Source organism: Ooceraea biroi, chromosome 7, assembly GCF_003672135.1.
Source record: "Ooceraea biroi isolate clonal line C1 chromosome 7, Obir_v5.4, whole genome shotgun sequence".
NCBI classification, from domain to species: Eukaryota; Metazoa; Arthropoda; class Insecta; order Hymenoptera; family Formicidae; genus Ooceraea; species Ooceraea biroi.
Window position 1 is genome coordinate 3269685 of NC_039512.1, and position 15159 is coordinate 3284843.

The 15159-nt window shown below is 38.4% G+C and overlaps 3 protein-coding genes across 3 annotated transcripts; all 3 read right to left on the bottom strand.

Moving 5' to 3' along the window:
• Positions 1–85: 85 nt before the first annotated feature.
• On the bottom strand, positions 86–2567 carry LOC105277608. The gene is made up of 3 exons (XM_011336069.3): positions 1472–2567; positions 790–1057; positions 86–498 (listed from the first exon to the last, which is right to left on the bottom strand). Exons 1-3 carry the CDS (start codon positions 1619–1621, stop codon positions 386–388), a joined length of 531 nt encoding a protein of 176 aa, XP_011334371.1. The 5' UTR covers positions 1622–2567; the 3' UTR covers positions 86–385.
• A 570-nt stretch (positions 2568–3137) lies between these two features.
• LOC105277607 (repetitive proline-rich cell wall protein 1-like) lies at positions 3138–4911 on the bottom strand. The gene is made up of 2 exons (XM_011336068.2): positions 4684–4911; positions 3138–4184 (listed from the first exon to the last, which is right to left on the bottom strand). The coding sequence occupies exons 1-2, from the start codon at positions 4696–4698 to the stop codon at positions 3465–3467; spliced, it is 735 nt and encodes a 244-aa protein (XP_011334370.1). The 5' UTR covers positions 4699–4911; the 3' UTR covers positions 3138–3464.
• Positions 4912–5722: 811 nt separating this feature from the next.
• On the bottom strand, positions 5723–11710 carry LOC105277606 (proline-rich protein 4). Its single transcript, XM_026971049.1, has 7 exons — positions 11629–11710; positions 11026–11149; positions 10713–10882; positions 10406–10539; positions 7312–7339; positions 6310–6591; positions 5723–5866 (listed from the first exon to the last, which is right to left on the bottom strand). The coding sequence occupies exons 1-7, from the start codon at positions 11638–11640 to the stop codon at positions 5723–5725; spliced, it is 894 nt and encodes a 297-aa protein (XP_026826850.1). The 5' UTR covers positions 11641–11710.
• Positions 11711–15159: the final 3449 nt, after the last annotated feature.

Here is a 15159-nt window from a genome sequence, read left to right on the forward strand (position 1 = left end):
TCCTATACATACATATATATATATATATATATATATATATAATATATCTATATTGGATATAAAGGAGCAAGATGAAATAAAAAGATTACGAGCCACAATTAGTTTGCAATTATTTTCCCCTAGGCTAGATTGCATTGTCTGCGCATTGATAAAAATTTTCATTGCCGTGAAAATTGTGTTACTATTAACTATTAACAACAAAGTATAAAATTGATAAGATATAAAGGAAATTATTTTACAAAATGCATTTAATTTCTTTAACTATTAGACGGCGCAATGAGTCTGTCAAGCACTCGAGATTCCCATAATTTTTAATTAAATTTTGCCTAAATTAATCAGATGAAAAATAAAACTGCCTTTCAATTTGAACATAATATTCCCTTAATCATTTCCGTAAATGGAAATCGAAGTCGTGTTTGTCGTCGTCGTGATCAAGATAATGGCTGAGCACGTCTGACTTGAGCTTAACATCGGCAATGGTGAATTCTTCGTACGGAGCTGAAAACAATGTTTTAATTACTTACAATTATCGTCACGCAAGACGCAATATGTACTAATTCTTGAAGCACATCTCTTTATCTCAAAGTTACATGACACCAATCTTCCTCTTGTTCTAAACTACTAATAATAAGTTTTCTTTTACGACTCATGAAATTTATATATTTAACTCATATATTTATATAACATAATTCTAATACAAAAAAAATATAAATTGAACATATTAATTGTATTTATATGTGCCAAGACTACTTTATTATACGTTTCAAGTATTTCAAATATTCTATGTACCTGAATCGGATATATCGATGTGATCTACATCGTTGTGAGTCTCTACAATTGGAATAATCGGTTGATGGTATTCATGGTCCTTCAAATCCAGAAGCTCCGCCTGGTCCCCATAATTCGTCGGCACTATTATGCTATCGTGACTGTCAACCTGCACATTTTGATAGCTGGTAGCACCATGGCCGTGATAAATCGCCTGAAAGTTCGGTTCGTGAACCACCCCTCTAGGTATCCTACCCGCTTCGCAAACAGCGACGACCAACAGAAACAACTGTAACACAATAAATTCAAGTGTTTTGTATAAACGTATTAAAAAAACAGAGGATCCCGTTGCTCGAAATTTTTCGCACGATATTTGCACAATGCTTCTCTCTCTCTCCCAATGCAATTCAAAATATAACGCAATCGTAGATTTATATTTTGCAAAATAATTCAACAAATGATTTTATACGTTAATACTAATATTTTGCGAAATAATTCAAAAACTTATTTTAGATTTAGTTGATTCAATTTTTTTAATTGACTTTTCTGATCACTCGTCATTAGAATTCCCATGCACGAAAATGCAAAATGCGACTGAAATTCCTTCGCTCACAATCAATGCGAATGAGGGATTTAACGACAATTAAACTTCTCTTCTAAGTAACTCGATCTTCCGCAATTTCCCAAGGATTTTCACACTCACGCAGTATCTCATCATGAAATTCACCGCGGACGCTCCGGTCGATTCTAACTGAGGTCTCCTTCTCATGGGCACCCATTTTATACAACGGCGGTCGCGTAACGTTACGCAAGCCCATGCGAATATTGTGCACCATGGGCGGATGTTTACCATCCGTGCCTCATGGTGTAGATTCGCGTGGACGCGATATGGCGCGCTTCTACGTGGGTATGGGAAAATCGGACGGTTACGCCCGCAAGTGTGCACGTGTACGTCGCGTTTCAAAACGGCGGGATAGTTCACCGTTTCATTGCCGAGTTACGCAACCCTCCAGCAACCGAGTCGTGTGTTACACGTTAAAATGCGCGTGATGAAACTGTGCGGTTCTTCGAAATCCTCGGCGATGGCTTGCATGGAAAACTCACCCGTCCATTAGATCCAGCTCCAGTATCGGTATCGATCTCACGCAATTGATCTGCTATCGATATACGATAAAAGGAAAAGAAGTGTAAAAGATATTTTTCGATAACTCACGATGAAAGCATGCCCCACAACTGGTTTCGTTTATCCGAGAATCGTTGGTATGTCATTACAGTATTATAACGGTATATAACTTTAGTACTTGCATAGTGTTATTAAAGATATCATTTCATGTTAACTTGATAAAATTAATTCTTTTTTATCATTTCATGTTAACTTGATAAAATTAATTCTTTTTTATCATTTAATGTTAAACTAATATCATTTAATGTTCTAAATCTAATATCTCTTAATAGATCTTTTTAAATAATGCGCCCAGTTTCTCTGGCATTTGCGAAAGGAGTTTACGCTCGAGTTCCTTTTAGATGAGTGCTTTGTTACTCTTAAGTACGATCGCGATCGTGTAACCATACATAACGTTTCGTAAATAGAATTTGGATTCCGTATAATTATATGATAACAGTTCTGTAACGTTTGATGAGATGCGAGTGCCTGACGAAATCCTCGAGAACAATCGTAGCGAAGTTTCGTGTGGCGATGGGATTCCGCGGCTCGAGGAATTATGATCTCGCGAGGGACGCAATCTAGATATGTATAAGCGGAAGATGTCCGCAACTTCGTAATGTGATTGCACACCATAACTCCCTCACGAAATTCATACACATAATTGTTCCTGTGGGCGAAAGTTTGAAAAAGTAGCGAAAACTCTCGACTTGCAAGTTTCCGCGCAGGCTGTAACTTTGAAGATTCCATATTATATTTATATTACGATTCCTCGCGATATTTCTTCCCTTCGTAATACTCCTCATGCATTCGACGTATTTTCTCTATTTTTTCTTACACAACGCTAATGCATAATAGTTATGCAGTTATTACTAATAATAATAGTCTTAAGAAGCCGTTACGGTTTCGTCATAGCTTTTACTCGAATTACTATGCCGCAGGACAGTTTCATAAAGTAGAATATTACGTTCTCCAACGTGTATGCGAAAATTCGAGCAAAAATAAAATACAAGTAAAATGAAAAAAACGTAACTAAGAAAAGAACAATACAGTATGACTCTATTAATATTAAACTAACAGTAATCAAATCTACTTTATTTTTGTATTTCGTGTAAAGGAAAGTAGTATTGAAATGTTCCTGTGTCAAATTGCGTTGTTCTATAAAGTGAATCATAAAATGTAATTTACTAAAGAATAAACAATGCATTGAAAAAGAAAAGTAATTTTATTGCAGCCTCGGTTAAATTTCCCCGCTGATCGTGACAGATCCGCTTTCTTCCATTGTGATAGCAATACGTATCAATAAATCCTGCCGCTATATTAACGCATTGCTTTATCTCCTTACAATTTTTACATACAACCTCCCAAATTTTCCATTATAACTCATCTACTTAACTTTTCGCTTTTCGAAAATTACGAACCAGATTACAAAACGGGAAATAATCCCAATCATCCATCATCAATGCATTCATTTTCGAATTTTCCGGAAGACTCCATCGATCAATTATCAGATTACGATGATCGATCCATCAACTTATACGCAATGCGGATTAACTATAACAGGATTGTGAACCGGCGGGATGTGGACGTGCGGCGAGGAGTGTACCACAGGCTTCACGTAAGACACCTGAGGCGCCTGCACCTGGACGACCTTCGGCGTCGCATACTGGATCGCAGGAGCGTGTACCAGCGGCTTCTGGTAGATCGGCGCCACTACCTGCGGCACGTCGTACTTCTTCAGGAAGATCTTCGGCATCGCGTGATCATGGTACATCGGTCCGTGATACATGGGGGCGTAGTACAGCGGCTTCTGGTAGATCGGCGCGTACGACAACATGGGTTTATGATAGACCGGTGCTATCGGCTTGATGTATTGCACCGATTGGTGCGGGTTGTGATAGTTGACTGCTGGTGCTGCCGGCTTCACATATGTGACACTCGGTTTGGCCACCACGGTGGCGTAGGCTGGTGGTTGTTGGATGTACTGCAGGTGAGATAGGTGAGACGGAGCTACGCCCAGCTCCTTTTTCAGGTAGGTCTGCTGGACGTAGGGTTTAGCGTAGACGGGCGGCGGTGAATAAGCGGGCACGTGCGCAGGGTAGACGGGTCCGCAGGGCTGATGGATGGAGTCCCTCTTTGCTTTCAGTAACATCGAGTCAGACATCTTCTCCGTTTCTGACGGCATCCCGTCTGGCATGGCCGTGTGCATCCCGGTGTCCGAGCGCACCGTCGACAGCCATATCAGACATGGTATCTGGGGGTTCAAGTAGGAATTCAGTGCTGAAGGGTGTTTGCGGGTGACGTGAGGAAGACAGGGTTAACTGAGCGACATTAAGTAAGAAATTCGGATTGTATGTTTTATACACATGAAGTTTTGGATTATTTAGGAGATTATTATGTTAATAACGGAAAGTCGAATGGGAAATGTTAACTAATTATTATATTTCCAAGCAGCGTTAAAAAACGGCAAAGTATAATATCTTGTCCTCATTAAAATCTTGATTTATTTTATCGACAGTATTTTCTATTTGCGCCATTTTCATCGGTATCAGTCTGCATCTTTCAAGAATAACATGGCACTCTAAAAATATTCCAAATTCTGAATAACTTAGGAAGGATTAATCCGCCAGTAAATTCACTTTTTGATAGTTTACATTCAAAATATATTAAAATATATTCTGCGTCTCCAAAATCAAATATTTCGTTTCCGCAGGCCAGATTCATCATGCAAGAATATTACGGGACATGCTTACCAATAGCCTGAACATGATTTCCTTCCTTCCTTTTTGGGATTTCGCGACGACCAATAGATCGAGAGTCCTGGACCGAACTAGAGACGCGTCGGTCGCGGTCCTCGGTTTTATAAACTTTTGCTCCACTTAGAGAGGGCAGGTTTCTTACCGAGCTGAAGTCGAATGTGATTCCCTTAAGCGGCGTAAAAAGCGGTCGCCAGGTCCATGATGCAATCGCACGCGCCCCGGTATTTCCTGAATAAATTCTACGACAGCGTAAGCAAGCGAGTGCACCTCTTGGGCATGGCAACGCGTTGCGCCCCGTCGTTGACGTTATTCATCGTCATTTACCATAGCCCCCGCGGCGGACACCGTAACGCGACATATCGCCCGAGGTGTTGCCTGTGGGAACGTTGACATATGTAATTTACGGTAATTATGGATGCATTCGCATTTTGACAAGAAACTGGACACGCCTGAAGTATTTATTGCCCGCGCTCGTTGCGAGTCCACGCGAGCAAGAGGATTGCTGAGAGAGTTGGAGTCGAGATAATAAATTACTAAAGGAGTTTACGTGAAAAGGGAACTTGAAGAAAAGTATTATTGTAAATTGTACACTATGATTTTTATTATTTTTATCACGTTATCGTTTCTTCACGTATTTAGGAGTTATGGTGTAATAATGGGAATAGTTAATTTTCAGCATTATTGTCATTTGATTATTTTATTATATTAAATAAAATTATTTAACAAAAAACTTTCAAACTAAGGCTGTGTGACTTGCTTTCATTTTTATTTAACTTACTTACTTAGAGTTTATTATTTTGTCAAAGAGCCTCTTAATTACTTTTAAGATGATATTAATCTGAAATTAAAATGCTGGTTGAGGAATGAGTCATGGGATGAATTTACGAAGGAAAACGATTTATTTAAACAAAAATAACATTAGATATATAAAAACAAGCTATGTACAAACATTACAACGCTTACGATCTACGATTCGTATAACACTTGTCGCTATTTTTGGCATAACGATACTGAAGAGAATCGTTCGGATGAATTAATGCTTCCAGCCATGTCCTGAGCTCTGATGGTGAAAAACGTGCTTGTATACTGGCACGTGAACTGGATATGGTTTAGGTATCGGTACTGGAAAGTGCTTTTCTACCGTTACTGGATATGGCTTCTCAACGACGTACGGGATCTGCAACGTAATAAATCGTTTCAACAGTTGTAACATTCAATAATTCACGTTCTCGATAACAATATCACCAGAGAGAATTGCAGAGAGTATTCTTTCTTAATATGTCTCAATATTCTGATACATGTGTGCTAATCCCAACATTTTCAATTTAAAAATGTAATTTAAATTTAATTCTAACATTCTCTACATACATCTATATTATGTGTGTCGTGAGAGAATTGCAAAATATACTTGATAATAGCTAGTATTAATTAAAATATGACATTATAAATATAATTATATATATTCCGTGAAAAAGAGAAATTATTTTATTTTAACAATTAATCATTATGAAATAAAATTGAATAATTAATTATTTTAATAATTAAATAGAGAAATTTTATGTTCGACACTTTTCTAACTCGAGCTGAATTTATTAGCGAATTTATTTCGAAAACACGAACCTTTTTCTCCACAACGTACGGCTCCGGCTTCTCCACCGGAATCTCGATGTGCTTAACGACTTCTACGGGGACTGGATGTGGGACTGCAATGGGGACCTGATAGGGCTGCGGTATTGGAATCTTAATTTGCTGAGGGACCGGGACTGGCACCGGGTGCGGGATCGGTATCGCGTATTTCTTGTAGATCGGTATCTCCACCGGTTTCGACGTCTCGTGATAGGTAGTTCCGCCGTGCTCCTCCTCGAGGGAGGCCCATACCACGGCCACCATGGTGGCTAACACCTGCGAGCATGAATGAGCCACCGTTAAAAGCCAAGTTTTCCAACGAGAATATCGTTGGGATGCCTGATCTCCATGCGCTTTCTAACCGCGATCTTAAACTCTTCTTCTGGTAGCAGTTTCACGAGGCTGTCCGCTCGAATGCACAGATCACTCGCTATCTACCCTACTTGCTATCTCAGCAGGCCATGTTCGGAATGGTGTCACGCAAAGCGCGGCAATTTCGTAATAAATAACTAATTGCCGTCCTGTCACGTTTAGACTGGCTTAATTGCGACATCGTATTTCTTTCTCAAAAGAAAAATATTTCACTATTTTTCTCTTCTAAGGAACATTTTCACGTGACTGTGGCTCACAAAAATCGAGTTGATTAAATTAGACTTGGACAGACACGGCTATCATTATAATTAAAAAAAAGCGATTATGCTGCATGGAAATTGATAACGACAGTAACTTTAATAGCATCATACGAACAATCGAAATATCTTTTAGAAAATCGATCGTAAAAATTGAATAATCACATTGTTATAAAATATCCAAAGAATAACATTCTTAATTAATCAATAAATGCTAAATACAAAACTCCAATAATTTACAACGTATGATTTGCTCTTTACAAAAGAATCTAACTTACATGATGACATAATTAATGATAAAGATCATGAGATTCACGATGACATTATAGTCGATCTGATATCAAAAACTTTTGGAAGAGGTACTCACAAACAGCTTCATAACTGGTGAGCTCGCGCTTCAAGGCACCGTGACAATCGATTCTATGAGATCCCGTGCGTCCGTGCGACAGACTCTGCGATGCTTTCAAAGTCACGGCCAACTCTTTATATACCGGCACTACTTTCTCCCTTCTCCTCATTACATTGACTTCGATTGCCCGCTGTGTTGGGATACACGTTTGTATATGCAAGTGCCTACTGTGCATCTGTGTGCGAATATCAGACAGAGAGTGGTCCAGTCTCCCGGACGATCCTTCTGACGTTCACCAACTCCGGAACGCAGGTGAATTAGCTTCGCTTAGAATTAATTTTATAAATTAGACCAGCTCATTACTTAAATTAGTCTAGCCTGTTCTGAGCGCGGACTCGTGATAACGTTAATTTGGTTTTTAAATTAATTAAACATTATATATTAATATATATTTAAATTCATTTAAATTAATATGCGTTATACAAATAATGTGTTTCAACTTATTTTCATCCAGTCTCGATAAACAGTTGATAAAATCTGTCTTACTTAAGTTGTGTTAAAAACTCATACATAGGCGACGGAATCCATGCGGAAATTCGTGCGTCACCCATGTATAAGTAACGATTTTAATAACTTAAATAGGGATGAGTTTGTTAACTATTTATAGAGATATGACTTGGCAGTGTTATATCCAGACCCTACGCCAGATAGATGAACTACAATACATCTGATCTCGATGATTCCTTCTGAATTTCTTGGTGAATAGCGAGCTATCCGCGTCCGCGAATTAATTATCCTCGTCATGCTCGTGATCGTGTCATGACAGCAGTTGGCAGAATGAGAAGATCGTTTTTAATTAGCACCGCTACCTGTACTTGAGCTTGAGTAGCGTAACGAAATCGCGTTTGATAAATGCGACTTGGGGAATCGTTGAGAGATAATTGATGAACATGATCACCTACGTCAATGTGATTCATAAAGAGATCATATCTGTTGTAAATACTTTTTCATCCGCACGCTAAGTATGTATTACAACTTTCTTATAGACCGGAAATTCGTAGTAAACTATAATAGAATGGAATGTAGCAATAAAAATCGAAATAAGTCACAGCCATATGTTTGAACTAGTTATTACTGAGAAGACAAAGAGAAGAAGATACGAGCGTGATGTATAATGATAGCCTACACGCTTTGTTATTTTTATTACTGCTTGACGATTTAGTCTTCCTCTGATGAATCAGGTAATAAAATGCTTCTCGATGCGAGGAGAAAAAGAGAGAGAGGGAAAGAATCTCCGGCATTGGTGGTGCACGCAATCGTTTCTCAGGCATCGTTCTTCCATTATCATAGCCGAGTTGCGTGTATCGGCGATAGATGAAGATAAGCGATCCGCATAAATGTGGTAATGTCATGGTCCAGTTTGCGTGTTCAACAATCTGTGAACGAACATTGCATGATTGCAGTTGGCTGAAATGCCGACGTTTGATTTATTAAATAAAACGTTTTACGATTGAATAAAGTCATTTAAGTTGATTATTTATATACAAATATTAAATTATCATTTTCTCTAGATTTATTATAAAACATCTGTTAATAACAATTGCAATAAAAATCCTTTTAAAACATCTTGCTTGATAACGACATTACATTCGTATTTAATGTTTTTCTATTTCATTTTTGTTATTTATTATTTATAATTAGAAGCAAACAACTCATAAACGGTGCAACTCGCGCGCTTCAGCGCGATCGACTTGATCGGATGATTCGTTCCACGCGCTAGATCGGCATAGATCGCTCGATCGTACGTGCCGATCTATGAAAGGCGTCGTACACCTCACAAGGGTGTGGTCGCACATGACAGCGAGAGGGAGCGAGACCGATTTGAAGCCAATTTGAATCCTGCGCGCGCGATGCTATCCGTATCGCCGAGCGGAACAGTGAAAGTGCATCCCAAGTAAAAGTGGTTTCACACTTGTCGGTGTAAGAACGTGCACGATCTTTATGGTGAATCGAGATCGGACGCGCGCGCGTGCGACCTCCTCCCCCTCTCCCTGCAGCCCTCGAGCCTAATCTGGGTGATCTGGCCGAGAAAATGAAACAGTGGGTTATACGTACTTTTCTTGTCGTTCCTCTTCGTCTCTTGCACAGGAAGGCGTGACGGTCTCTCATACCGGAAGAACTTATTCCGAATCGGACAGGAGAGCGGATATGAGTTTCTCGTTGTTCGTTATCACGAAGTCAGTCGATCTCCTGAGTTTCCGCTCTCTAATCACCGTTCAGGGAGGCGGGGAATGATGTTTAAACTGATGGTTTGGTGATATTTATGGTAATTGGATGTTTCGGTTGTTCTTTTATCTTATATGTGCGGTAAATCGTTTAGTCGTCTTAATTTTTAAGATTATTCTTTACTTTTGTGTAATGTAGTTATGATATATCTGTGAATGTGTGGCGATTCGTGAAAGTATTACTTTATGTATTTGCATTGTGTGCGTTTCTTTAATTAGAACTGCAAGTATTTGGCGAGTCAAGTACTACGTCAAGCGAGATTGACAAGTTTCCGGCTCAATCTTGCGCTTTCATGCGTAAACTTGTTCTTGATTATAGTCTTCAAAATTTAATGCAGCATAAATATGTAAGTGAATTTATGTATTTATGTATTACACAGAATGAGATCACATTTACTTAATTAATACTTGGATTAACAATTGGACAGAATACGTATGATTGACATCGTTTATTGACAGTCAACGAAACGAGTACGATTTCATATAAAGACAATACAAACTTAACAATAGTAAAAAAAGGAAAATATATAACAAAACTATCTACACACCGACGCGCAATTCCATAAATTTCCGCGCTCGGTGAATTGTCTAAATGCACGCGTTGACATCCTGTTTCCGTTTTGATCGACGAGCCTTACAACAGAATTATTTAAATCTCTAATTATTTAAATGATCTCGTGAACTCCTCGTAGCATCGCAAAAAGGTCCGGATGAAGGAAAGTTGCATTCATGCATCATTTCGACTGCAAGGGATTGTCCTGATGAAGAAGCTCTTGATGCAGGAACGCGATTTATAGACAATACCTAACATCCGTGAGGCTTAATGCCACCCTTTGCCCTTAGACGTATAATGGATCACGTGCTTGTAAATCGGCACGTGGACGGGATATGGTTTCGCCACTGGCACAGGGAATTTCTTTTCCACATAGACGGGGTACGGTTTTTCCACTATGTAAGGAACCTGTAGAATAATTATAATAAATAATAAATTGTACAATTATATATCTGTTACGTAAAATTTTACATGTTAATTGTTATTGATTCTATTTTCCTGTTGATCACAAATTGTATAATAAGGCTATACAATTATATAGTGAGGAGCTATTAAAAATTAAAAATTCTAATTATACTTACATGCTTTTCGACGACGACAGGCTCGGGTTTTTCAATGGGTATTTCGACGTGCTTGATGACTTCGACTGGATAAGGATGAGGAATCTCGATCGGTACCTTATAGGGTTGAGGCACCGGTATTTTGATCTCCTTAGGCACCTCGACAGGTACAGGGTGTGGAATAGGTATAGCTGAAATGAAGAAAGTTAAATAGTATCTCTTTCTTCTAAACAATTTTGTGTTCGAGTACAAGTAGTGCAGTGAAGAAAATAATTCAAAAAAATTTAATAAATTTTAATTAGTTTATTAATGAAAAATTTTAATGTAAAATTACCATATTTCTTAATAATCGGTATTTCTATGGTCTTTGTTTTCTCTTCGTACGTTGAACCACCATGGTCCTCGTCGAGATGGCCAGCCAACACCATGCCGAATGAGGCGAGACTCAATAAGAGAATCTGCAATATATCGAAATTTGTATACACAATACAGTTTGATTAATACATGCATACGTTAAAATTTTCATTCTTTTAGCATTAATGTTACAGCTAAAGATACTATCAAATAATCAAATTGGTGCTAATCAAATTTTAAGAAAAATTTCATAAAAAAGTTGTAAATATAATGTAAACAATTCAATTGATTGACCGTAGCTGGCACAATGTAAATTAGATACGGTCAATCAATTGAATTGTTTACATTAAACAACACTGGCGAAGTAATTTCTGGAGTTAATTTGTAAATATATCTCAAAATAATATTAATTTTATTATTAATTGCATCATTACTGCACAATATAGAAATTCAACTCTAATAAATATATTTCGCTTTTTTTTATTTAAAAACTGACACTTTCAAATTTGATCAGTCAACTATATTTAACACAGTATAACACATATTTATTTCACAGCATGCAGATTAATGCCTGAACTCTTACTATCTGATTCATGTTGATGTCTTTATGGGGCTAATGGTGGTGCATGGAGTCGAGCGTCGAGTGACCGTATGTCCCAAAGGTCGGGGCTTATATACTTACTTCGATTCTACCACCTTTCACTAAAATCCTGCCATAGACTATCAACCCTTCCCAGAATATATTACGTTGCAATATACATCATACGCAACAGTAGTCACATATTGGAAAAGGCTCTATCACCGACAAGTATGAAAAGAATGTACGTGTGCCATTACCTTCTTCTTTTGACGTACGGTCCATTGCACCGTGTAGTTCTCTCGCGGAAGTCTCTCACGGTGATTATGTATATTATAAAACGTCGGAAACAGAGAAAGCGCAGACGGTAACAATCCATGACTCAGTTGCGCCACTTTGCGCAAATTTACTTTTTTTCTTTTGCAAAATTAGGAAGCGCCTCACAGTGTATTCGGCTTTCGTTTGTATTCACTTTCTCTCTTGTATAAATACAATTTTTTTTTAATTTCCCGAATATTTAATATAAAAGTTGTAAATCACTCGAAATCATGTAAATTTACTTCGTAGAAAACTCTTTATGTATCTATTCATCAATTTCTATTCCTTGCTTCGTTCTATATATACGCAAAATTCAAAATATTTTCCATAAAGTTACGAAGCTACATGAATATAAAATTGCATGCGCGATTCACGGTCGTAAAATTCGTAATTGCATTGTCGCCTCGTCATTTTTCACATGATTCATCATAACAGCGTAAACACTTCATCAAACACGTAGTTGCAATTTCTTTATCCTATGCTGATGCGATGAAACAGTCATTATTTCGGACGCGACTGTTAATACAGTTAAGAAAGCTAGCATCGCGATTCTCGCGGCTTCAATTCCATTGTTGGAGAGGAAATCATGCACTCCGCGGGTAACCGTGCAAAAAGTAAGACGGGGTGAATGTGAATTGCGTGGATAGCTTCGGGCGAGCGTGAACGTGTCCCGGAACGTTTACCGGAAGTGAACGCCTCGGTGTACGCTCTCGGAGACTTCCCGATGTGGAGTCCGATTCCCATGTGGAGTGGTCGCATAAATTAGATAGCTACGACGTGAATGACCCGAAAATTCGAGCGAGCGTGCAATCGACGTTACGAGCGATTCATGCTATTAATTCCCGCGGGATCAAAATTATCATTGATCTTTTTCCGCGACGCCGACACGCCTCGGTGAAGGTCGGAGCGCCCGGATATGCGAATTCGATTTCCGTTCACTTGCACGGAGTGCATCCCGTGCGGCAGTCGCGCAGCGAGGTGCCGACGTTCCCTCTGCGCGCAGCTTTTGGACTCACCAGGAAGTGAACGTGAAGCACATCTCTGTCGAGAGAAATGTGAAAAGACGATACGATTTTTCGACACGTCGGAATGAAAGTATGAAGCACAACGCCCCGTGAAAGGGTTTCGCGCGGAACGCCGATCGAAACGTACTCAATTGTGAAAGGTGGCGTGAAACTGGTTAAAAAATGAGTTTAGTAACGAGAAACATATTGCACGACGTGATCCATTTGATGAATAAAAAATAATAAGCAGATAATTCCATAAACACCTTTTACGATGACGACACTTTGAAGAATAAATTTATAAATATAAAAATTTACAAATTTACACATATAAAAATGTCTCATGCAAAGATTCTTGAGACATCAGTCACAATGAAGAAGAAGAATTAAGATTGACTGAGACAAATATTAGTCACAATTGTTGTTCTGTTTTATAATACATTACGCCATACCCCATAAAAGTATATTCCATGAATATATCTTAATACATTTTAATAATCAATTGTTTATCATACGTTTACTGTGTCAAGACACTTTTTCAATTATTTTCGCGTGTTGATTGATGCAACGGAGTGCATCAATCAGCACGGAGCGCGCTTTCCAAGTTATTTCGATACAAAAACCTTTAATTAAAGTGAACGTTCTGACAAGCGCGGAAAAACATTTAATGGCGAAGGAATGGCCTGCAGTTTATCATTATAATGTCGTTCTAATCTCGTATCGGTTCTTTCCGAAGCGTACATTGTTACTCTACGAGCTTTCCTGATTAACTAATTATTCATACAGATTCGTCATTCGCATGAGAAAAAAACATGCACGTTTCTAATTTGCGGAGAAACTACTCGGAGCGACTCTGGAACGAAGGAGTTCATCTCAATTAGTGTCGACGGTAAAGCAACGTCACTAATTTGCCTTCCATGGAAAATTGAACGAATCTACGATCGTACGATATAAGATCATCATCGTGGAGATTCACGATGTCACTGTCACTCAAGACGCAGCTCAGACCATAGATTTATACTATAAGTTTATGGCTCAGACTGATGGTTCAGTTAGATCTCAATTGTTCTCGATATACATGGCAATGACCAACGAAGCCCTGATCTGTAACCTCAGCGTTGGAGAAAGTATTACTCCAGTCGATCATGTTCCTCGACATTGATGGAAATCTTGCATTTAAACCACTCGATCTTTGTCTCTTGTAGTTTTCAGAAATGATAATATCATAATAGTATCAGTTTATATGTGTGTATCTCTATTATCTTCAGTAAATTAAAACTGCATTATTTAAATAATTAATTAATCTAACAGGACGAAGAAGCACATTTTTATAATATGCGATATATTTTTATAGTATTGATATTACAATGTCATATAAATAAAAAATATAAATTATATAGAAATAATTGCAACATAATATACAAATATAAAATATAAGGTATTACAAATATATGCATAATAATATAAGAATCTAGATATAATGGATTTCTTCCTTTACGTGCGGCACAAGCATTTCGTACCTACAAAAAGAGGAGACATTAGCCTTCTGAAAGAGATTTGATGTAAAAAATTGGGATATGATTCATCCACCTTACTGGGGTCTCTTAACTCTTCTCACGCAAACGCGGTGTAATAACGAGCCGGAAATAAATCAATGAATCTACCGTTAATATGGAGGAAGGAAGTGGAAAGAAAAAGTTTTCGCAGCAGGGGAAGAAGCCCGCGGCGAAAGTAAAGTTCAAAACCGATTTGTGTGCTCTGCCGCCGCCAATCAGCGCGATTGTACCGCAAAAAAGAGGTGCCTTTCATACTTGTACAAGCAGTGATCGCGCGTACATTAACTATTAAATCAGGTTATTAAATCTTTTCCTGATTCCGCTCGAACTGCCCGTGGTTATTCGCGCATACACAAATTTGCTTGATCGATCCTGGCCCTCCCCCGTAATTAAAGCAAGTCAGATTCCCTTCCGCGCCGGAAAAGCACGCAATTACGATGTCACCCGCGGCTACGCGTTATAATGCACATGATAATGAACATGATAATGCATATGCAAAATTGTGTTTATGGAACGATCGCGGCAGACCGGACGGAACGAAATCGTCGCTGTTCGCTCTCGTATTACGCCCGTTGATGCCATCGCTGAGTCATGAAAATTAAAACGGTTTAATGGCGGGCATTACGGCCCGACCTCAGAGGGATGCGCATAATCGGAAA